This window comes from Choloepus didactylus, chromosome 7 (genome assembly GCF_015220235.1).
Source record: "Choloepus didactylus isolate mChoDid1 chromosome 7, mChoDid1.pri, whole genome shotgun sequence".
Classification (NCBI taxonomy): domain Eukaryota; kingdom Metazoa; phylum Chordata; class Mammalia; order Pilosa; family Megalonychidae; genus Choloepus; species Choloepus didactylus.
The window spans coordinates 109,661,661-109,686,597 of record NC_051313.1 but is presented as its reverse complement, the minus strand read 5'-3'; the positions used below and the strand labels follow the sequence as shown (position 1 = coordinate 109,686,597).

The 24,937-nt window shown below is 38.4% G+C and overlaps 2 protein-coding genes across 7 annotated transcripts in view; both read right to left on the bottom strand.

Moving 5' to 3' along the window:
- USP49 (ubiquitin specific peptidase 49) overlaps positions 1–11,741 on the bottom strand; it is a 106,347-nt gene extending 94,606 nt beyond the window's left edge. The window contains 1 exon segment of the mRNA XM_037842082.1: positions 11,692–11,741. The gene's annotated coding sequence lies outside the window, so the exon portion shown is untranslated.
- MED20 (mediator complex subunit 20) overlaps positions 1–24,937 on the bottom strand; it is a 63,819-nt gene that overhangs the window by 28,156 nt on the left and 10,726 nt on the right. For 3 of the 6 annotated variants that reach the window (XR_005217770.1, XR_005217769.1, XR_005217771.1), the window contains exons 4-5: positions 24,586–24,846; positions 11,692–11,773 (exon numbers count right to left, since the gene is read on the bottom strand). Coding sequence is in view for 2 of the 6 variants with exons in the window: in XM_037842102.1 (XP_037698030.1) it covers positions 24,631–24,846 (216 nt within the window). In the remaining 4 variants the exon portion in view is untranslated. Of the gene's footprint in view, positions 1–9,194; positions 10,584–11,691; positions 11,774–24,201; positions 24,847–24,937 lie in introns of those variants that run through there. The other 3 variants (XM_037842102.1, XM_037842103.1, XR_005217772.1) reach the window with 2 other exon arrangements.

The following is a 24,937-nucleotide window of genomic DNA, read 5'->3' as shown; positions in this document are numbered from 1 at the left end:
GGGTTTCCTTTCAGGGTGATGAAAATGTTCTGGAACTAGAGGTGATGGTTGCACAACATTGTGAATATATTAAGTGCCACTGTATTGTATGCTTTAAAATGTTTAGTTTTATGATAAGCGAATTTCACCAAAAAAGGGGGTGGGAGGAGAAAAAGAATTATCAGCCACTTTGGAAAACTGTCTGGCAGTTCATCAAACAAAGATAGAGTTACCACATGACCCAACAATTCTTCTCCTAGGTATATATCCAAAGAGAAGTGAATACGTATTTCCACACAAAAACTTGTACATAAATGTTTTTTTTTTTAATCATCATTTTATTGAGATATATTCACATACCACGCAGTCATACAAAACAAATTGTACTTTCGATTGTTTACAGTACCATTACATAGTTGTACATTCATCACCTAAATCAATCCCTGACACCTTCATTAGCACACACACAAAAATAACAAGAATAATAATTAGAGTGAAAAAGAGCAATTGAAGTAAAAAAGAACACTGGGTATCTTTGTCTGTTTGTTTCCTTCCCCTACTTTTCTACACATCCATCCATAAACTAGACAAAGTGGAGTTTGGTCCTTATGGCTTTCCCAATCCCATGTACATAAATGTTTATAGCAGCTTTATTCATAACAGCCAAAGGTGAAACAACCTAAACGCCATCGACTGATGAATGGATAAACAAAATGTGATATCCATACCATGAGGTATTATTCGGTCATAAAAAGGAATGAAATACTGATACATCCTACAACATGGATGAATCTTGAAAACATTAGGCTAAGTCAAAGAAGACAGTCACAAAATACCACAAAGTACACGATTCCATTTTATAAAATGTCCAGAATAGGCAAACCTATAGAGACAGAAAGTAGATGAGCACTTGCATATGGCTGGGGGAAAAGTGAAGTTAGGAAGATGATAGTTAAAAGGCAAAGGTTTCTTTTCAAAAAGGTGATCAAAATGTTCTAAAATTGTGGTAATGGTTGCATATATCAGTGAATATACTAAGAAACAATGAACTGTACACTTTAAATGGGTGAATTGTTTGTTATGCAAATTGTATCTAGATTTTTAAAAAAAGAAAAGAAAACCCAAATGAATCTACAACTAAATAAGGAAACCTCCTATACAATTTTAAGGAGACTACAATTAAATCTCTCTTGGCAGCTCAGAGTAGACTAGTGGGAAGAGAGCTAGACTAGTTATCAGGAAACCTGGGTTTCAGTCCATACTCTGTTGCTCATCTCAAGTCCCACTGAAATTTTAAATTTCTAAAATTTTGTGTATATAACCCAGAGTAAATAACAATGCAAAAAGAAATATATAACATTTTACATTTCAGGGCACAGCATGGACTTTACTGTTGTTTCCAAGTTATAAGTTTGCCATGGGTATTACCCATTCACAGCTCTGAATAATGGATTAAGTTCAAATTCAGGACCTCCACACGGAAACTGCAAAACAGATTTATGAAACACAAAGGGTGCCAGGATTGCACTTACACACTTCTGAACTGGTGCAGAATAATTTTGGTAGTTATACTGCTCCACTTGCCAAATGAATTAATACTTTCTTATAAGCAGTTCATTAAAATATTTTTCATCATTAAAAAGATCCAGGGGTTAATGGGCTGTGTTACACAGTACATATGGACTGGTAAACTAGACTACGAGCTCCCTGAGGACAGGGGCTGCGTTTTATTGCTCTTTGTGTCCTACAGACATAGCACAAAGGAGGTATTAATATATATTGTTTGTTGAATGAATCACTGATTAGAGGAACCCATTTTTAAATAAATTTATCTCAAATTTTACTTCCTGGGCAATATGCTGACTAGCATTTATAAAATACCTATTTTCAATTAAAAACTTCTCATGGCATTTACCACTGCACATTGTAATTTTATCATCTTTCCACAAGTATATTTTTATCAGAACAAAACATTTCATATTGTTTTAGCCTTCTTAAATAAAAACTATTTAGAATCAATACAATGATGTATAACATTAGAGATCCAGTCTCAGACTGAAATATAGTTAACCTCCCATCTTAGAAATTTTCTCCCTAAAAATGTCTTTATGGTGGTTAGGATCATAAAGGCTTCAGGGAATCCACTTGCCCTGGTGACTGATCACCTAATATCTAATCAAGTTCTAATATTTAATAAGACACCAAATGGATATGTTGATTTATAAGGTGCTTAGGAGCATGGGAGAGCATGACCCTAGGCACTCTAACAATGTCTTGGGACCTATACTTTCTCATCTGTAAATGAATAGAAAACCAGCTCTCCTCCCTTTCAACAATGCTGGATAGATGAAATAAAATGTGTAAGTAACGGCATTTGGCAAGAGCTGTATGTGTGTTTCTCTGTTACCAAGGATAGCCAAGACTAAATCATTTTCCTGGTGAGAAAAAGACACTGATATTCAAACATTCCATGGGTCTGGGAACTGTGCCGGTTTGTATATTTATGTCCCCCAGAAAAAGCCATATTCTTTAATGCATTCTCTTGGGGGCAGACGTATTAGTGTGGATTGGGTTGGAACCTACTGGTTCAGTGTCCATTGAGATGTGACCCACACAATTATAGGTGATAACTCTGATTGGACAATTTCCATGGAGGCGTGGCCCCGCCCATTCAGTGTGGGCCTTGTTTAGTTTACTGGAGCACTATATAAGCTCAGACAGAAGGAGCCCATAGCGAGCCCGAGCGAACTAGAACTGAGACAGACATTTTGAAGACAGCTGTTGGAAGCTGATGCAGACATTTTGGAGGACGCCATTTTGAAACGCAACCTGGGACCAAGCAGACGCTGGCCACGTGCCTTCCCAGCTGACAGGTTTTCTGGATGCCACTGGCCATCCTCCAGTGAAGGTACCCTTTGTTGATGGATACTTTATGGCCTTAAGATTGTAACTGTGTAACCAAATAAACCCCCTGTTACAAAAGCCAGTCCATTTCTGGTGTTTTGCATTCTGGCAGCATTAGCAAACTAGAACAGGGACAGGCTGGGATAAAAGAACCTGATCATTCAAGTAGGATTCAAGAATCCTAAAATGTGTTTAATATGTGGATGTTTACTTTAGTTAAATAACATCTTGGTCTAAACTGACAGTTTATAAATAGTGAAGGACATAAGATCTTAGCAAGAAAACTAAGAAATAAAATGACCAAAAGCAATGGCATAATGTGCTTGCATTCTCCCCAGTCATCCAAGTTAAATAAATACACATAAAACTAATACCAAATCCCTTTTTGTTTGTAGAGCAGCAGTCAGTCAAAAATTACCTTTCGTATAACATACCCAAGAGATGCTATTTAATCACTCTGCTTAAATTTAATTCTGCTCTTTATACTACTCATATATAATAAATATTATGAATTGCCAGAGTTCAGTGTACCAGCATACTCAAAACCATTTTTAAGACATTAATCTGTCATTACCAAGCACTTTTTATAAAAACTATATAACAATTTTGTCAGCACAGAGTAGCAATTTTAATGAGGAGGGGACGCTTATGAACATTTATTACACTCCTACCAGGTACCATGCTGTGTCAAGTGTAATCCTATACATTTGCTCACTTAATTCGCACAATGAGTTAAGTGTCAGCAGCATTTTACAGATGAAACAATGGAAGCTCCAACTGGTTATTGAATAACTTGCCCAGGATCACCTAGCAAAGGAACATCAATGGCTGTACATCAATGGTAAAGCACATGAAGTTTATTTAAATAAAGTTATGTGCTCATGGTAAAGTTTAGTTGACAGCATTATACTGAAGCTTTATGTCCCTTGTTTGTGATGTTTGTGAACTGTGAATCTTCATTCCTTCTACAGAAACAGTTTCTAACTTTAAAATTCAAAGTAAAGACTTGTCACTACAGCTAGCTGTCTTCAGGGAAAGACATTAAAAAGAAAGAAAGAAATCACTAAATAGCTGTCAATAACTGTGATAAAGAGGCCATCTCTTGGAGATCATAACTAAAAAATTATCCAAAATTACTTATTTTTTACAAACTTGAATATATTTTAAATAAAATTTCTAAGGCACTATATAAAAAAAATGCTTCCTAGTATCACAACTCCTCCTTTAAAAATTAAAACAAGTTAATCCTATCCTAAAATTTCAACTATAGAGTAAACCTAAATAATATTGTTGGTTTTCCATGAAAATTTCCATAAAAAGCCAAGATTTATACAATAAACATTTTTAGAAGGGCTCTGAAATGGTTAATACTAAATATAAAAAAAGTTTACAAAGGTTTAAATTGATGGATTACATATTTGCCAAGATCTAAAACCTGTATAGCTTTCCAACAAAATGTTTATAACAGGAATAATATAGGGCTTGATGACTACATTCTTAATTTCCTAAATTATCCAAAAATACAAAATAAATGCAATCTTAAATTATAAAATTGTACATCAAATTATAAAATAATACTCTAATTAGCTATAGTGGTTAAGAGATCAGTTTTAGGAGCCAGACTGGCTGGATTAGAATCCCAGCAGGGCCAGATGATTAGCTATGTAAACGCTCTGTGCCTCAGTTTCCTCACCTATTTCATACAGTTGTTGGGGAATTAAGGGTTACATGCTCAGTAAATGTTAGCTATTATTACCTGTGTAAAACAATCACACATGCATGTAAAAAGACTTAAGACCTTTTACTATTGAGCAAAACTGCTTTCAAGTTTAGAATTTAAAACTTGATAAACAAAAGCAAAATCCTAATTTTCTTGATAATAATCAAGAACGGGTAGAGCCCAGTCTTTGAAGTACTTCATAATCACAAAATTCCACCAGGAATCTGTTAAATACCTAATATGTACCCCAAGAGATGCTAGCACCTTCAGAGGAACACAGTACCACAGTTAAAGACGACACTCCATAAATATTTGTTAAGTGGACACAGGATACACAGGGAATATGAAAAGGGAATTCACAGAAGGAAAACAGCTAGTTAGAATATGAAGAAATGCTCAGACTCACTATTAATTAGAAAATACAAATTAAAATGAGACACTACTAAATGACAAAAATTAGAAATGTGGACAATTCCCCGTGTTGATGAGGTTATGGGAATGCAATGCTTGTGGGGTATAAACTGATACAGTCTGACAGTACTTATGCCACTCCTGGGTCTATATCCCAGAGAAATTCTCTAACACATTCATAACGGACATGTACAAGACTGTTATTGGTAGCATTGTTTATGGTATCCTAGGCACTCATTGCTGTGGGAATGGATACACACCACAGAATACATGCTGCAGTTAGGAGCAATTAGCTAAATGTACATCCAACAACATACATAGATCTTAAAACACAGTGCTGAGTGTAAAAAGTAAAAACCAAAGTTAAGATCATGCAGCATTTTTACAGGGAGAATTTTATAGCCAAATTCTACAACAATGTGGTTAAATGAGCATTTTTCTAACTATAGATATCATATATAAAAAACATCACTAAGTATTTTACAAAGATGCATACAGAATTAGGAACATGTATTAGACACACCAGAGAGGTGTCTGTGGGATGGGAGAGAAAATGGGCATGGGAATTGGGGTTAAAAAAGAGGACTCTATAGACCAATGCTAGATAGTATCTAAATCAGGGAATATAAAGTCCAAATTCAAAGAAGTCTTTTTCATTCATACATACATACATTGATTTATTCATTAACAAGTTACTGAACACCTCCTAAATGCCAAGTAATGTTCTTAAATATAAACCTTTTTTAATTCAGTTAAATTTTACGTATTTTTTACCTCAAAAAAAGATATGTTTTAACTAGAAGTGGAAGGAAAAATAACTTACATTAATATATATATACTATAAAATGAGATCACATCCTTAAAATAGCAATTTTATAACTTGTCTCATCAAATATAAATGTACTTGAAGTTCTCTAAATAAAAGCATGTAAAAACAAAAAGAGATCTAAAACCCTACTAATTTTACACTGCTACATCAGAGTCCACAGGTAAAACACCTTTCTTATGGCTTTCAGTGGTGAAACAATTAGGAAAAAAATTTTTCTACTATATTTGGTCTACGTAATTTACTACCACCAACGGATTTCGGTTTTCTGAACGATTTCACAAGCAGACTGCTGGCTGCCAATGTAGGTGTTGTAGCTAATATGCTCATTACATCACATTGCTTACAAAAAGTGATTAACACATTCAGTGCAAAGTGATATATCTATTCCACATCCCATGAACATAAAAAATGACATTTTCCAAAACATAACTTGCCCCCACCCCCCGCCCTTTGTTTTAATGTCTCTTAATGAAACGTCACAAACCTCCAATGCTAACTAGAAAACAGAAACTTACAGGCCATCACATGCCTATAAAGCTCAAAAATTGCAACACTTTCAGTATTTGGGATTTTGATACTGTTAGTAGGTGGGAGGATCAAAGGTGAAGAATAGGAATGGTTCGACCAACCATCAATTCTACCAAAAAAGCTCAAGCTACATGATCTGTCAGTGGGGTAAGTAGAATCATCGTTGTAGGCAATAAAAGACAACACATAAACTTTATACTGGTCTACAAAAGATAATGTATTTTTCATTCAGTAACAATAGCTAACATTGAGCACTTACTATATACTAATCACTGTTCTAAACATTTTATACATATCCTTTAATTTAGTCCTCACAACAACCCAACGGATGAGGTACTCTTATTATCTTCATTAATTTCCGCTATATCCTTCTTTTCTGTCATTCCAAGCCTCATTACTGACTCAGAATCTTTGACTGATGTATCTCATATGAATGGAACAGTTCTCACCACTGGCCAACCTCCTTCTCCTCCCTTAAACTACTACACAAGATTCCTTCATGAAGAGGTTCTCATTTAACTCCATTTCTCACATGCTTGTTAAAATTAAATACTATAGAGACAGAGTAAAAAAGTTAACACCTCTCCCCTAAATGGTACACCCTAATCCCAGTATGTATGTTTTACAAAAATAGGAACATACTCTATATATTGTTCTAGAACATGACTTTTTTAACTTAATAATAGGCGTCCTTCCACATCATCAGATAGAGACTGGCAACCTTAACACGTAAGTGCTCCACCATTGTGTGAACCTATCCCTTACTGATGGACATCAGTGATAATGAGTTTCTTGTTTTGTTTTTTGCTATAATAAAAAATGCTGTAAAGAATAACTTTTGCAAGTGAATGAATGTATCTTTAGGGTAAATTCCTAGAAGTGGAAATGCTGGGTCATAGGTTATAAACATTTTAAATCCTGACACACATTACCTAATTTACCACCAGGAAAACTTACATTCCCACCAATAGTATCTGAGAAGTCCAACTTCCCCATATTCTCACCTAGCACTGACTAACATCAATTTTTTAATCTTTTGTCAATCTGATAGGTGAGAAGTGGTAATTATATGTTCTACTTTATATTTACATGATTAAATTAAATGATTAGGAAATTAAGGCCATTTGGTGGAGATTTTAAAGGCAGTGATAAAGAGCCTGCATTTGATTTGAAAAAATGTTCTATACAATGAAAATAGTGAGTACCTCATCCATTGGATTGTTGTGAGGACTAAATTAAAGGATATATATAAAATGTTTAGAACAGTGATTAGTATATAGTAAGTGCTCAATGTTATAACTTAAAAACATTTTAAATTTATTATTAGTTGTAGGCTAAGCTGAACTGCCTATAGAGAAAAAATTCAAGAAATACATTAATAGTATAACTGGGGAGAATGGTAATTTTTAATCAATTTGGGATTTTAGCATTAAAAATACAATGATGTCAACCACAAATAAGTCTGAGCTCTTCATTAAAGCACATTTACCTTTCACTTAAAATATTCTAACAGTTCTTCAAGTTATGCCATACAGTTGAGACACTGTTTCTTTTAAAAGAGTATACTGGGTTCCAAAGACATATATTCACTTTCTCATCTTCATTTACAACACCTCTCTGCGATCAGTCCACTTTGGTATTTTACTTTTTCATAAGTGATGTTGCTTATTAATCTAAAACCTTTGACCTCTTTCAGATGTTAAGGTACAAGAGTGAAATTAGCGTTTAACGACGAACATCTAGTATAATTAAGACAGTTGATATAGGTGCTTGTATTAGAACATGGAAAAAGGAGAATAAGAGAAGTAAATGTAACATCCATAGGGATGTTCTAGGCATTCTGGTTTATTAAAAAAAATACTTTTTAATACAGCACTATGTATCCTTGGCATGGCCTCTGTTCATGAGTACGGATCTACTGTCAAGGGCTGGCTGATTAAACTGCTAATAGCAACGGTGGCAGAATTGAGTTATTCACACATTTTCTTACCTGACTTTTTTTGTGGTCAACTCCAGGTAACAATTTTTGTTAGGGAGAATCTAACTAGCTTTAACAGTGACTCTGGCCCCATTATCCTGATAAATTAATATCCATAATTATATCAACTGCAGAAATAAGAACCATAAATTATTTGGCTTTATAGAAAGGTTTGGGCTCAAAACTGATAAAGCAGTAAATCTCTCTCTATTCTTTAATTTTCAACTAAAATTTATAGTCTTCACAAAAACAAAATGATTCTTAAGACTTCATTTCAAAGTCAAAGGCTGGCTCTTGCTACTTTAATACATGCACATGGTCCATCCAAGTATACACACAAGAGATACTAAACATCTTCTTTCCCATTTCAGTGACTGAAAAGACAAGGGAAAGACATATAGCAGGAGGTAGGAAAGAGCAGAGCACCGATGTCACAAAATGTATCATCACCAGGATATAAACTATCTTTTGGTCACTCATGGCTGCACCTGGAAAAAGCTGATGCAAAGGTAGGGCTTATCATTTCCTTTGGAGGGATATGTGTCATATAAAAGCATCTTCCTTACTAACATGCAGCAGTGCTGCCCTACCATCCTTCACCTAACTTGACCAGCAAAAGAAGAACTGCTGGGTTCTGAAGACAATGACAAGAAGCTCTATATTCTGATGATGAGAGGAAGCAGTGAAGACCAGCTTCCTGGGCTCCAAATATGCCAGGCCACCCTGTTAATCTTCCCCAAATCACACAACGCTGGAGTTGGGGTGGGGGACAGAGTAGAAAACAAATCCAAACTTGAATCAAGGATGGTAACTCTGGTTTACAGGAGGTCATTAGATTCCTACTTGAATGGGGGGGACGGGGAGGGCATATACAAAAGACTGACCATTTATAAAATCACAACCCAAAAATGAATTTTATCCCTGATTCTTCTGATGTGGTACACAACATCTGCTCCCAGTCATTTGCCAGCCCTGGCTGCACAGAAGGCACAGAGTAGCAGGCTGGAAGAGATGCCACTAGAGTGTAAATTACTAATTAGCTCAATAGAAGACAAAGAGAGAAAATACCTGTCACAGAATGCTGTTTACAACTTGACACATAATAAAAACAGCCCTGAAAATTTCAGAAGAGTGCCTTACTTTCCAGACTTCTATTAACATGTAAATGGCAAAGAAACAGTGTTATATATAGTTTTTAAAAACTGCCCATGTCTCAGAAACAATAACACATGACTGGAGAGAATGCTTTCCAAATAATTTGTAATTTTCTCATCCTTATGAAAGCAAAGTGATTTTAATTATTACAATCACCTTTAATAAGGAGCTATATTTCATAGCATTGATGATCGTTTAAAGAAAGAGGCTAAAAAGGAAAAGAAGCCCACAAGTGCTGTATTTTATTTTACATTTGTCAGAGCTCAGCTAATACTCCTTTCACTTAAACCAGACAGGCCTTATTCTGCAGGTTATACCTTTATCAAATGAACAGGCTTATCATTTTAATAAAGATTGGGGATGAGCTGGAAGATGGCAGAGGGAGTCGGTTTAATATCTTTATAGGACAACAACTGAAACGACTCCCAAAATTTAGGCTTAAATGTTTGGAGAGGTAATGGAATGTTAAAGTACTTCTGTTCATCCCCTTACTAGAAGGCAAACTCATTTATATTAATCCCAACCAATGTACATTTTGCACTTTTATCCTCCCAGCTCTTTGAAGCTACGTAAGGATCACCTAAATATTTCTTAGTCATGGTGTTGAAAGGCCCTGTGACTCCTGTTTCTCTCCCTTCATAATCACTCATACATCATCCACAGCTAGCATGGCCTGAGCACCCACTCCTAGAGGCTCCCATCTGAGGGGTTCATGATGACAGAGTCCTTTCTAAGAGAGAGGGGCCTACAAACCGGAGGTTCACAGGTGAAAGAATGTTATTCAGAATGTACTGAAGACAACAGACCAGGAACTACAAAGTCCACTGTAAATTCAATCTTGAGATTCTTTTGCTTCAAGTGTTTGACTAAAATCAAACACATACCAAATTTCTGGTATACTCAAAACATTCCTCTCTTTTCTTAAGGCCTCTGTAGGTATTTTCTTCAAATATACTTGTTTAAAAATACTCAAGTAAGAGAAAATTATAAAGCAAATGGGGCAAAATGAAAGTAGCCGGTGAATTTGAGTAGGGGTACATGGAAATTCCTTGTACCATTTTTGCAAATTTTCTGTAAATCTGAAAAATAATAAAATAAAAAAACAAAAAACAACAAGAAAAAGAGTATTAACAATAGAAGCACCCTCATAGAGTTATTGTGAATTCTAAACAATTCACATACTTAGCTTATACTGGACACTCAGAAATTGTTAGATATTTTTTAAAATGAGTGGGTCAGTTTGCTATTTCACCAGATTAAAGCATGGGTAAATGTACTTAGTGTATTACACAAGCATGCATAAAAAGATAGTAAAAAACCATCAACAGTCTAAACAGATTTTGCTTATGGATATCTGCAATGAAATTTAAGTTCCATTTTTCCTGAATAGGAAATAATATCTCAGTTATGGTATATGCCAAGTCCAGGGCCATTTTCTAGCTATAAAGGTAGAAAGGTAACCATTAATCTGCAATTCAATAAGGTATTTTTGATTCATTGTTTTGTTTTGTTTTATAAATACAATTCTGGAATCAAAAAATAGCAGCATGTAAGAAATGTGATGTAATCTTTGCATTATACATAACCCTTATGGTGTCAGTCTCAGGTTCTTCATTTAGAAAGGCACTGAGAAAAGGTTAATAACAGAACCATAGAGATAAAGTAAGCTTTGGCAAACAAGACCATTTAAGAGATGAAAAAGGTAGAATTCTACCTTATGACTTGAAATATAGGTTAAATGTATCATCAGATATCATTATTTGTACTAAAAGATTAACAACTATCAAACTGTCTGAGTAAAACCTTGGTCAAGTCATTTCATCTCAAGGAGCCTCTATTTCATCATATGTAAACCACCTCGCAGGTTTGCTGTGAGGGGTAAATGAGTTTGAGTTTGCAAAGCACTTTTAGCAGCATCTGGCACAAAAGCGCTATATATGGGCTAGCTACTATTATTAAGTTTATGAAGGAATATGGTCTCTTCAGCAATAGGGTAAGCAGTTTTTACTAAAAAATTGAGAATGGGGCAAGAGGAAACAAATACAAATACAGCAGTAAGTGTGTGCTAGTTAGATAGAAGGCAGACTCTCCTGATAGGAAAAATAATTAAATGCTGGAAAATCTTATCTACAAAGGTTGCCATGTTACCTCTGAAGATTTTTGAAATCAAAATAAATTTTTATCTACCTGGGATGATTTAAGTGGGATACTGCCTGAAGTTGCAGGATAAACTAGAGGTCCTTTCAAGGTCTCTTCCCATCCAAAGAATCTACAATTAACCAGAAAAACATTTAATTATGTGAAACCTACTCATTCAAATCTGAAAACATAAACTTAAAAGACATTTTATGTATGTTATGTTTATCAAAAAGTTATATATATGTATACTGGGTAGACTTCTACTTAATGAACAAAAGGATATAAAGCTTAAATTTATCATGGAAGTCCTTATTGATAAACAGTATTATTATTTGAACTAAAAGATTATCAATTTCCAAACAGTTTTAGAACTATCAACTGAGAAATAATAACTCAGTTGAGAATATGTGATCCAGCACACTTTAGCAGCATTCAGAAACAAAAGGCAAGACCCAAACAGACTTTCTCTTGGTTGATCTTACAGTTTGTATTTTCTTCTTCAACAATATCAAATATGTCTAAATTTATATATAGATATCAAGTATAAAACAATTACTTTATAAAAATGGCAATATCATACAAGGAATACAGCCTGCTACTAAAGCCAGCCTAAACACATCCTAAAAGGAAGAGAATGTGGAAACACAGAAACAGGTGCCTCAGACCAAAGTTCTTCAGCTTGAAGATTAAAAATGGACTAATTCTCTTGAAATTCAGCAGCAAAAGTAATAAAATTTTAAAAACTCTGTTAAATTGCTATATGAATCTAGTCACCTTCAACACCTGATTACCAGAATCCAGGAAACAAACCATGAACTAAATACTATACTACTAACATAGTAGCTGAATCCGAAAGATTTAAGATCCTAAATTATTTACATATATATAACAACCAATGATTCTGATATCCATATATCAAAACACAATCTTTGCTAACTAGTATAAATCCCATAAAACTCATCTTTGTGATTTATACGAACATCCACAGAGGTAATTCAAATTTTACACAACTTTGGAAAAAAGTATCTTTGTGTATCTGAATGTATACTAATGAAATAACCCCAAATAAGACTCTCAAGAACAGTTTGCATTTTTTCCCATTATGTTATATTTTGACATCAAATGCAAAGCAAATAATCATTGATATTCTTAGCTAAATGTAAAAACTTCAGAATGAAAACAATCAAAACAAAATATTAGCAAGAAAAACCTAACTTTTTTCCAACTTTATCCTGCTTTTAATTCCAAAAGTGTCTTAAAAATCAAAAGCTATAGAAAATTAATATTAACATGTCCTTCTTTATTCAAAACCACAAAACAAGGGAGGCAGTGGAGCTGTCCAAAGCTCCAGTTGCAATAACAACCTCTAGAGAGTTTTTAATAAAAGTTGCTCATAAAATCATTACTTAACATAAAAGGTAAGTCAACCCATCTAAAATCCTCCGCTACTCTAAAATTCTCCCCTTTTTAATTCCATTTTGTTAAGCGGGTGAGTTTCCTACTGCAGTATGAAACATCCCACACAAAGCTAAAGGCAGCTCAGGAACTCAAAGTCCTCCCAGTCCTGATTTAAATCTCTCTCCCAGTGAACTTCCCTGATTATTTGCCTTTCTCTGAAATGATTTCTCAATACTCTCCAGCCACTGAAAAACAATCAAGCAAAAACCTGGCTGATTAATCAGAACAAAAAGACTTTCATCTCTATCCCAACAACAGTGCACTTTTCATTGAAAATGAAAACGCTGTCAATAAAGCACACTGCCCTGTGCTTGCAGGACAACACTACTCAATATCAGCACTATCACACTAGAGGCACAGCCACACTGTAAGTAAAAGCAACCCATTTTCCCATTACCACAACACTAGAGAAATAAAGAGATTTTTCAGCACCTAGAGATGAAGCCTTATCATTCATACAAGAACTATATCAAATCAAAATGGGCCTCATCTTTTCAAAGTGACCATGAAACTCAAATCAAAAGCAATGAAAGATGGAAGCAGATTCAAGATTCCTTGAAGAGAAAAAGGTTTCTGGAATTTCCTACTTTGAGACAAAAGGACTCACAGTTTCAACACACAGTTCTCTTCTCAACAAAGAATTCCTTTCCCACACACTCCCTACTTCCTTACTTTTTAGTTTTTACCCCTATCTCTAGCTCCCCTTTCACTCACCATGGTTCCTCTTTTCTGCACCAAAGGCTGCCCACACTTGATCCTACACTTACGGCTTTGTGTCCTGACCCTTCCAGACTTTCTGGAGCATCTCCCCACAACAGGCACATTTGGTTCCCACCTCTGTGCAGTCTGCCCCAGTTCTACATCCATCAGAACTCCGGAGCTTCCCTTAATCCCGTTCTCTTCCCTTATCCGCCCCCCCCATCTCCTTTAAATTCACGGGCCCATCTTTTCCTTGCTCCTCTCTCACCCTCTGCTTTTAGGCCTGTCTCTTCACCTCACTGTTTTTACCTTAGATCTTGCAGAACCTCTTCAACTAGCAAAATTCCCCAGTTACCCCTGTCCCAGATCGCCATCACTTCTTACACCCTTACTCTATTCTTTAAGCTTTTCTGGTCCCTGAATGTTCGCATTAACGCCCCCTCGCTCATCGCTCTTTCTTTTCACTCCTTCCACTACACACTAATTCCTCACTCCACCTGGTTTTAGCTTACTGTCTCATCCACCCTCCCTCACTTTCCGAAATTTACACCCATTGCCAACCCTCTAACCCACACCTTTCTCAGAACCTCGCCAGCAGTTCCCACCCCACTGCCGGTCCCTTAGCTCATCTTGCTCTGCACTAGTTCACACCCTTGTCACGTCTGGCTCTTAATCACTCCCTCTCCACTAGTCCCAACTATTACCCAGTTCTGCCCCTCTTTGCCTTCCACTTCCAACTCTTACCCCAGCACCACCCGCCCCAATACCATCCCTTACAAAGCTTTCCCCTTCAAATCCCTGCTCTTAACACGTAACCCCAGGTTCCCTCTTCCCCAGCCCTGGTCTTCCTAACCTCATCCTCCGCCCGGCTTCCTTAACACCCACCGTGGCTTCTGACTCCTTCCTACCTCCTTGGCTGGCCTTTTCTCGCTCCTCTTTCCCCGGCTTCCAACCCTTTCTCCTCTTAATCCTCCTCATCTCATTCTTAGCCCCGTTCCCCCCGGCCGCCCCTAAACCTCCCCTCGCCTCTCCGCTCCAAGCTTTTACCCCAAACCCAGTTGTCGCCCACCCCGCCAAAATAAAGCGCCCGCGCGCCCAGACTCCCAGCTCTCGCCTCCCGCCGGCCCCCGCCCGGGACGCCCCCAGCTCGCCCGCGCCGCGGTCCCGCCCCCTGCCGCCGCTCCTCCCGCCCGCGAGGCGCGCGCCGCCTTTGTCGCCCCTCACCCGGTGAGTGTGGATTTTGCTTCTTTAAAGGGGAGGGCCAGTGTGCCGGAGACTCCTGTTCCCGCCTCCGAATCTTAGAATGGGCTCCCCTGGCCGTCGCCGCCTCCCCGGTCCCCGTCCCCCCAGCCCCTGGCGCTACCCCCTTTACTGCCTCCCCACCTCCTCCGCCCCCTTCCCTGGCCCCCCTCTATTTACCGCCATCATCAGCACGCGCGAGCTGTCACCAGGGCGCGAGACAACCGAACACGGCCCCGCCCCCTGCCCGCCGATTGGCCCGCCAGCCGGAGCCCCGCCCCTCCTGCCCCGCATTGCGCCAACGGCGCAGCGCCGGGCCACGACCCTGGCACTAGACACTCTCCGAGGTTTCGCGCCGCGGGCGGAAAGTTTAGGGTCAACCACAAACGCTTAGCCGATTTGAGCCTGGCGTAAGGGACGGCGGCGTAGAAGGGCTTTGTGAATCGCAGACGGAAGTTTGGTTGAAGCACAGGAGGGTAAACAGGAGGTTTCCAGACAAAGAAACTCTTAAAGGTACCGAGGCTTATGGCTGTCCCTCCTCCTTAAAGGGCCAGAGACTCTTCAGAGCCCATCTCCGCCCCCTTCTCCTGAGCCTTCCATCCCGCGGAACAGGAAAGGAATTTTAAATTTACTTCCCCACCCTCTATTTGGAGCATCTTTAATATGTCTTTATTAAGAAGGGGGTAAAGTCTTTCCCCCTAACTTTATCACTTTTTTGTTCTGTTAAAGATTCTACGTTATTTTTAACTGTGTCGTTCCTAAAAGAAGCTACCTCCGAACCGTGGGGTTTCCGGAGGCAGCGTTTGTAAAAGTTACTATTGGCTCCCAGATGGGCAAACACGTGTCCGGCTTTCGCCAGTGATGACCCTGGCTGGGTTCAGCTGTTTTGTGAAAATCCTCCCCAGTGTAGAAGTTCAGCGTATCGTGGGGCTTGGGAAATGAACCAGACAGAGTTGGTAGTGGCCCTAAGGACTTTTAGTAGAGTGGAGATAGAACCCTTAGGAAAACAGAACAGTCGCTATTAAAGTCTTCCCTGCCTGAGAAGACTTCCTTCCTGAGCATTGTCCTCACAAAGCTTGCAGTGGGGGTGACATTACCCAAAATAAGACTACCACGGTTACATCACCCAACACAAGCCAAGGCAGGGAAAAGCTTAAATTTAAATATAAGAACAAGTAAAAGAAAGAAAGCAACAAACAAAAACACCCATGCATTATCAGCTGCAGTGGTTCAAGGCTACACACCCGGAAATATGAACTAGGGACACACAAATGACGGGGAAAAATAGGAAGGGAGAAACATAAAACTACAATGCCTGGAGCCAAGTGTAGTTAGCTGTGAAAGGATTTCCAACGGCGATTAAACTTGGACATTTGAAAGAGGTTTGATGGAAGGAAAGGATCTGAAGTTTTTTTTGGTCAGGATATGTCCTGTGGTTCAAAGAGCTCACAGTAGGATCTGAAATTTAGCACACCCTTTGTCATTTATCACCTTTAACATAATTCTCAGTTATATACATTATAACTCCTTACTTATCTATTTTCTCTTCTCTTCATCCTCAATCCCCCAATAAAAATCCTGGAGAATAAAACTGTGTATCTCATTCTCCCTGAATATAATGCCTGACAAATGCTTTTGCTGAATGTTTCATATTGAAGGAAGGATTTGGGAGCCACTTAAGACTTCTGATGGAGGGGAGCTCTCTGAATAGGAATCCAGGGGGGAAAAGATTTCCAGTGTTGTGAGGAGCATGTATTAGATCAGTGGTTTTCAAAGGGTGGCCTGTGGCCAATACTATTTTCCTAATAATACTTGATATTAAGTCACTGTTTGCCTTTGTGACTGTGATGACATTTGCATTGATGATGCAAAAGGAAGATAGGTAAAAGTACTGATGCCTTAGCACAAATCAAGGCACTGATACCAAAATGTACCAACAGTCATGGTATTCTTCACTGCCACCCATTCACACTACAACGTAACGTCCATTTCACTTAAAGTCCTTGATGAAACACTAAAAATTATTGATTTCATTAAATACTAACCCTTCAGTACACATCTTTTAATAATATTCTATATGATGAAATGATGTATGCATAAGGTACTTTGTACCTTACCTAAGTACAATGGTTGTCTTGAGAAAAAGCACTTGTGCAATTGTTTGAGTTTTGAGCTTTTTTCATGGAATACAATTTTTTCTTGCAAGTTAACAGATAAACTATAGTCATTCAGGCTTGGGTATTTGGCAGACATTTCTTGAGAATAAACAAAGTGAGCCTGACAGTATTTACCAGCAATGATAAAATTCAAGCTTTCAAGCAAAAATTGTGCCTGCCATTGTGAGCTTGACAGCTTTCCAAGACTTTTTAAGTGAGACTGGTGGTGATATTTAACAAATGTGATTTTTTGATACTGTATAATGAAACACGTCAATATTTTCCAATGACCAATACATGTTGCCACAAAATCGTGAATAGGTAAAAGATCCATTCAAACTGAGAGAGCAATGAATGTTAATAAATATACAGTATGAGAAGTTCATTGATAGTTTAAGACTCCACATTGCAACTAACCTTTTGTGAGTTTGGATGTAGTGTCAAAGAATATCCACAATTATCTAAAAAGGTGTTAATATATTTCTCCCCTTTTCTAAATACACATTTGTGTGAGGTTGGATTTCCTTCATGTCTTTAACCAAAACAACATATTACAAAAAACTGAATGCAGAAATAGATATGAGAATCTAGCTGTCTTCTATTAAGCCAGACATTCAAGATATTTGAAAAAATATAAAACAATGCCATTCTTTCCACTAAATGTTTTTGTTCTGAAAGTTATTTTTCATTAAGAATACTTTATTTATGTTAACAGGTGATGGGTGTAGTATCTTAAATGAACTGATAAATATCTTTAATTTTTTCATCTTAAGTTTTAATATGGTAAATATCAGTAGACAAAATCTACATAAACAAAAGTTCTTTGGGATCCTCAATAAATGTTAAGACCATCAAGGGGTCCTGGGACAAAAAAGCTTGAGAACCATGTGTCAGATGAAGGCAGAGAGAAGAGGAAGAAGACTATTTATTTTAGGTAATTCAAATATGAACAAGTTATTTGGGAAGGCTAACAAAAAGGTTAGCTTTAGAGTAAAGAGCTTAAGTGGTTCATCAATGAGGAATGGGAAGAAGAATCAGGAATACTGAAATTTCTTTAAAGATACAAATGGTTCTAAGTGCAATCATAATATACATGGCATTTAAAAAAAAAAAAAAACAGTTTGGAACAGGCTTGGCTAAGGCTTGCAGGAGTTGGGGGAAATGGGAATGGATTTGTTACACATGAAAAATGTAGTCACTTCTCCACATTTTTTTTTAGTCCAGCCTCTTTTCCTTAGGTCGTAGGAGAAAAGTAAAATACTATGAAGAAGTATTAAAAACATATTTCCATGTTCCAGAGATGGTCCATAACAACTGCTCACTGATCTGGTTACAAAATATATACCAGTATGACAATACTTTTCTAGACCCTCTTTCTGTACTGCCTATGCTCAATTACAAAAACACCCTTTGCACGGAGGGAGAATTTCAACCTGCCACCAACCAACAAAGACTCCATAACTTCAAACATCATAACCACACACCAATAAATTAAGAACCATTAAAAAGACATAAGAGCACAAATGCATTTCCTACCCTACAAAGCACTTCTCCTTTCAACCCTATGAAGTATGGAAAGTAGGCACTGTTATTCCCACTTGATAGATGAGATCCAGAGAGGCCAACATGCACTATAGTTACCTAGCAAGTTAGGGATAGTGCCAGGGCTATCTGTCCCCTAGAGCAGTGTTCTCTTCCCTCTAACAGGCTGTCTAGGAATACCCATCACCTCCACATCCCTAGCCTTGCCTTTCCTATGAAAAAAAAAAAAAAAAAAAAAGATTTCCAATTTCAAATTCTGGCTTTGCAACACCCTAGGATATATAAATGTGACCTTATTCTCCTTTTTAAAGCCTCGAAAGAAAATTCAGTAGAATTCATATTAACTTTAAAAACAGGTCATGTTTTGGCAATGGATGGTGGTGATGGTAACGCAACACTGTGAACACAATTAACAGCACTGAAATATCTGAGTATGATTAAAAGGGGAAATGGTAGATTATATTTATGGTAACAAAATAAAAATTTTTAAAATATGCATGGAACTATACTATACAAACAGTGAACCCTAAGTTAAACCACTGACTTTAATTAATAGTACAATTATAAAAATGTGCTACCATCAATTGTAACAAATGTTCCATACCATTGCAGGGTATTGGTGGTAGGGTGGTAAATGGGGATCCTGTGTTTTATGCATGATTGTTCTGTAAACCCACAACTTCTCTAATAAAAGAAAAAAACAAAACAAAACAAGTCTATCCTATCTGATGGAGTAGGGGTATGCAGGGACATAAAACAGAGAATGCAAGAAAATAAGGAATCTTCACCCTAATAGTTCCAACAATTTTTTTTTACTTGCTAATTTCACTACAGAAGCAAGGAACTATTTCTCTGCCTCATCAATCACCTCATTCTGAAAAATGAAAATATACTCATTATGCCAAATTCCATTACAACAGAACAATTTTCAGATCCCATGGAGTGTATCATAATGAAAGAGTAACTTCTGGGGCCACAAAGCTATAAAGATAGCATCATACATATTTACTCCCCATGTCGAAAAGGTTGTGTGTGTGTGAAAGAGTATGCAGAGATAAAAGGAAAAGGGGAATTTATAGGAAAGATACGAGCATGAACATGGTCCATCTTCCCAGAAACTGAATGAAGACCTGAAAGACTTTAGAATGAAGGAGGAAAATCCCCTGGATAGGAACCCAAACTTAGGGTCCAAGAGGCAGGGTAAAGTTTTGCTCACAAAAGGCCAGCAGACATACCTCAAAACTGCATTAACTTTCTCTTCCCCTTCAGGCCCTGTTATCCCTTCAGAGAGGTGGTTTTTGGGAGATGAAAGATCTTTTAGACTCTCTAATGAAAACTATAAATCCTATTCCCAAAAAACTACACATATACACAAAATTCTGCATCCAGTTTCTGGACATCTCAGGCCTCTTGAGGCTCCCCTGAGCAGTCCATACCTGCAAGTAAAGAGAGCCCCTTCTATAGGCTCCATATACTCCTCCTCTCATACTCTAGTATGAACATAGAATATATTCCCCCCAATAAGCACAAAATTATATGCAGTCTCTGCAATCTGGGAGGGAAAGAACAGTTTTGTTTTGTTTCCCCCAAGAGTTCATGAGAAAAGAGATTAAATACACAGGGAAGGGATTTCTGTAGATGAGGCCAAGGCAAGGCTGAAGGACATGTTGGAGGGATGGAGTAAAGGTGACTCAATTGTTTAATGATGGTCAAACTAGGTGACCTTAAGGGTCCCTTCTAACTGAAGAGAAGCATTCAGGAATGCTCTATGTCAGAGACTTACCCTGGAGAACAGCCAACCCCCAAGTGAGTGCTCACGGGCCAAAGACAACAAACCCCTATGATAAGCCCAAGTTTGTAATACAACTGATTTCAGCCATTCCACACAGAAATAGTGGTCAGGTGCCTGCAACCTAAAAGTGACAAATATGGGGAGGGAGGCTGTGGTGGAGGAAAGGCAGCTTTGAAAGTTACAGGTTTGGGTTTGGAGACAGCAAGATCACACATCAGTCCTTCCTGGCTCTACATCTACTGTAAATGTCCCCAAAATTGCCCAGCCCTTTGGCCTCCTATATATTTGTATTTCTAGGAGTCTCAACTTTTGATACCTGGTAGATGTGCTTAAGAATTTCTAATCACTCCCCTTACCCTCCAGGATTAGGGGAGAAAAATCTTACTAACTGCCTCACCCTGAAGCCTCAGGAATGAATAGTAGGTACACTGGTTTGGGGTGGATCTGGTGACAGGGAGGAGTGTTCGGTCTCTAGGTATTTCCGTGGAGCAAATGACACCAATAGATGGGTTGGGGAATATAACTACCTGGTACTCAGTTTCCCGCTCAGGTTCAAGATGTGAAGCAAGTAGGCAGCAAGCAGCACGGGCACAGGAGTACAGAGAATTAGAACAGCATGAAGAGACAACAAGAGAGCACAGCCAGAGCAGGAACCATCAATGGATACAGGAAACAGACCACACACAAAGTAGGATACCATGCTTACCAAAATTCTAGCATCTGCTTTCTGTCACCACAGTTTTTGCCATTTACATGTATCATCTGTACTATCACTTTAGTTCCCTGTAAATGGAATTGTTTTTTTTTAAAAAATGTACTCTCATCCTAAGTAATAAAGTGCTAGCTATATTTTTCTCTAATATATATTAGAATGAGACATATGAACCAATATGAAAGGTTTTCACAATCCACCTAAAATCACTTGGCACCCCAAAGGGGTCTAGATGCCACACTTTGGCATGAGTTTTGAGCCTGAAGTGTGGTCCTGACTTCACCCTCATCTTTCTGCATGACCTCTTTGGGAGCCACAGCTTCCCTGTCTTACGGTGAAAGAGAACTAGATGAGCTATAGCGCTGCCCTGCAGAGCTCTGGCAGTCAAGATCAGCTCTGGCAAAGGTACCCACCAAGATGGCATACTAGCAGAATCCTAGCAGTTTTCCTGCATCTTTGGGAGTGCCTACAGATGGAGAGTGGTATAAAGCACCTTGAAGCACAAGGCGGGGGGCAGGGGGGCGGATAGAAAGAGCCTGGTATAGAAAGGAGAACATCAGATTTAAACCAAAAATTATGGCATCTCCATTTACTTGGCTGAGCTAGAGTTTTTACCGTTTATAAAATGGGACAATCCTAACCTTTTTTCTTAAATATATTTATTTATACAAATGGTCCTCAACTTTCATTCAATCTGAATTTGCAAATATTATACAATGACAACCCCAAACTACTCTTGAAAGCCCCATTCAGCCTTGCATGCAAAAGCAGGATGACACTTGGGTCCTACACAGTAGTAAACAGTTCAGTTTTGGCAACACTGCTAGTGAAGCTGTGTATGTTAAATTATTTAAGAAAAGTATCACATTACTTGCCTTTTTCAGTGATAAATTTCCTATAATTGGCACAAAGGATAGAGAGAGAAAAAAGTACCCAGAGCGGCAGTTCTTAAGTTAGACTTAAAGCTGGTCAAATGTGTGTTCAAATTTAAGGGAAAAGAACAAAAGTGAAGAACTCATATGAAATGCTGGAAATGAATCAGCCAAGACTGGTTCTGAAATGCAACAGTTAGGGATATTTTGAGCTTTTGGACAACAGAGTTCTTCCTCATAATGTATAAGCCTAGAGTCCATATTTAGCACACTTGGTTTCTGTATATTTTCAGGAACACATTATGTTCAAAATCTTGCCTAAAAATAAGGCTGTCAACACTTCCTCCCATCCATGTATGTGCCACTTCATCAAGAAGACTCATGACTTGCTTTGAATGCAGCTTTATTGACATTCTGGGCCCAAGTGTTAAGACTGGAATCTTTTGCTTTCTACCTCTTGGAAACCAGCCATCAAACAGCTATATGTTAAGAGGCCATGTGTAGAAACACTGTAGAGGATAAGATGCCATTTTAGTTATTCCAGCCTCAGCCAACCTCCCAGTCAAATGCAGCCTCACTCAGCCTACCTTATGTAAGAAAACCACCCAGCTGAGCCCATTCAATGCACAGAACTATGAGATTTAGTAAATTATTGTTTAAAAACAACAATGATCCTGCCTATATGCTGTCTCATTCCATAAAAGATTTCAGGCAGCCTACAGCAAAATACAAATAGATATATCTGGACAAGAGCAAATATAAATCAGAAGGTCAAAAACATATGACCTGTACATTTTAGTGTGTAAATTATTTAAAATAAACAAACCAAAAACAGGAGGTGAGAATGAAAAATGCAGATGACAGCTCCTTATGTCACTTATGAAATGAAATTAAACTTCCTGCCAGCCAAAGCTAGAAGGGAAATAATCAGTACCTAATTCTTGCTGCCCATAATGAGAAAACATGTTCCTTTCTCGGTAAAGGAAAAGCTCCTCTGAGCACTTATAACTTGACAACAATTTCCCTTTAGATGCCTTCGATGAGGGACAGAATCCTTGGTAACAAAACTGCAAAGCATACATTAGTGGGATTCCTAAGACCATCTCTGACAGAGTATCTTCATGTTAGCCTGGCTAACATTGTCAGTGGGAGGGAGGTGGCCAGCAATGTGGGGCAAATGAGCAGCTTATTTTTCAAATGAGAAAAAATTGCTCAGGAAGCCATGAAGCACAGATCTACTCTTCTGACTGTAAGCATGAGAACTGAAAAGGCTTAGTGCAGATGTTGGCTTTGAAGGCTGGGGAGGGCTGAGACTTAGGCAAGGGGTACAGAATTGACTTCCTAGTGTGACTAATTCAGCTCAACTGGAAGTAGCTCTGGGATCAATTCTTATTCCAATCCAACTCATAAACAAATGCCTTAGTTACAGGATATTAACTGCAAAATAACAGTCAAGAGCATTTTGGGCACATCCATTGAGCTCCATATGTAGTAGAGTCCACTAACTGTGCCCAGCATCCATTTTTCCCTTCATCTTTTAGTCACAGAACCCCCTGAGTTTTAACTGGGCCCATGACCACCCAGATAAGAGGTTATGTTTCCCAGCATCCCTTTCTGCAAAGTGTAGACATAGTGATTTGAGCAACTCCAGGTCATATTCTTTAAAAAAGATGCTTTTATCTCTTTCCCCAATGGAATGCACACATGTAGCTGATGAGTCTGATTTGACCTTGTAAGCCAACATCCTAGGGGAAAGCTGATCAACAAGATAGAAGGAACCCAAGTTCCTGGATGACCTTGTAGAGTTTGTCTGCCCTGGACCACCTGCCTACCTCTGGACTATTAGATAAGACAAAAATAAACTTCTATCCAGTAAGAGTCACTGTACTTTTGGTTCTCTCTATTATAGGAACTTAGCCTGTGTCTTAATATAATTCACAACAGAATGAGAAAAGTATCAGAGAAAGAGTTAAAATAACTTGGGCAACACCCTAGGAAAGTCAACTAACAACTCACTTCAACAAGCAGATCAGAAAATGATAGCCTTCAAGCAAGTTCTGCCTCCCATCCCATCTCCAGGACACATCCTTTGAGTAAAGAAAAGAGGCCTTTATTAGAGCACAGCCCAAACACAGAATGCAGCCTGTCCACTTGTGGAGCTATGCCAAATCCTCAACAGCTGGTGATATAGACTGCTCTTCCCACCAACACTAGTTAGGGACACCCCTGTCCTACCGTTATCCCTAAAGCAGGAGAGGTCCAAACTTTTCCACTCTTCACAATTACTGTTCTCAAGGGTAGGCCAAGTCCAGAAAGGCTTGCTGTGAGACAGCTGTTAGGGGGACTGTGTGAGGGTCAGGGGAAGAGATTTCAGAGCCCAGAACAAGAGCCACTGCTAAGAACTGGAGGAGAAAGAGAAGCCTCCATGTCTGCCCTGAGTTTCTGGGGTCCAGGGGTCTGAGGGGGCAGCACCTGCTTCTCCCGTGGAGTCTCCCTGGTGACAGAAGCTGTCAGTCACTAACGAATCCCAGCCACCGGCACCTGCTGCTGTTTGCGGATCTTATTGAAGAGTTCCATGTACTGGACCATGGTATCTGCTGGGCCATATACTGCGTCGTGTCTGTTCCCAAACACTGCAGGGGCCCCTGGCGTGTGGGTGCCTAAAAAACTCTGTAGGAACTCTAGCAGCAGACTCCAGCAGTCACTGGCTACCACACAGGGGCCATACTCCACCTGAGGGCCAAAAGAACACAGAATGAGCATGAAGGCAAAGCAGAGGTCTCCTGCTTCTCTTGCACCTCATGCCCTATTCCCATCCTCCCAA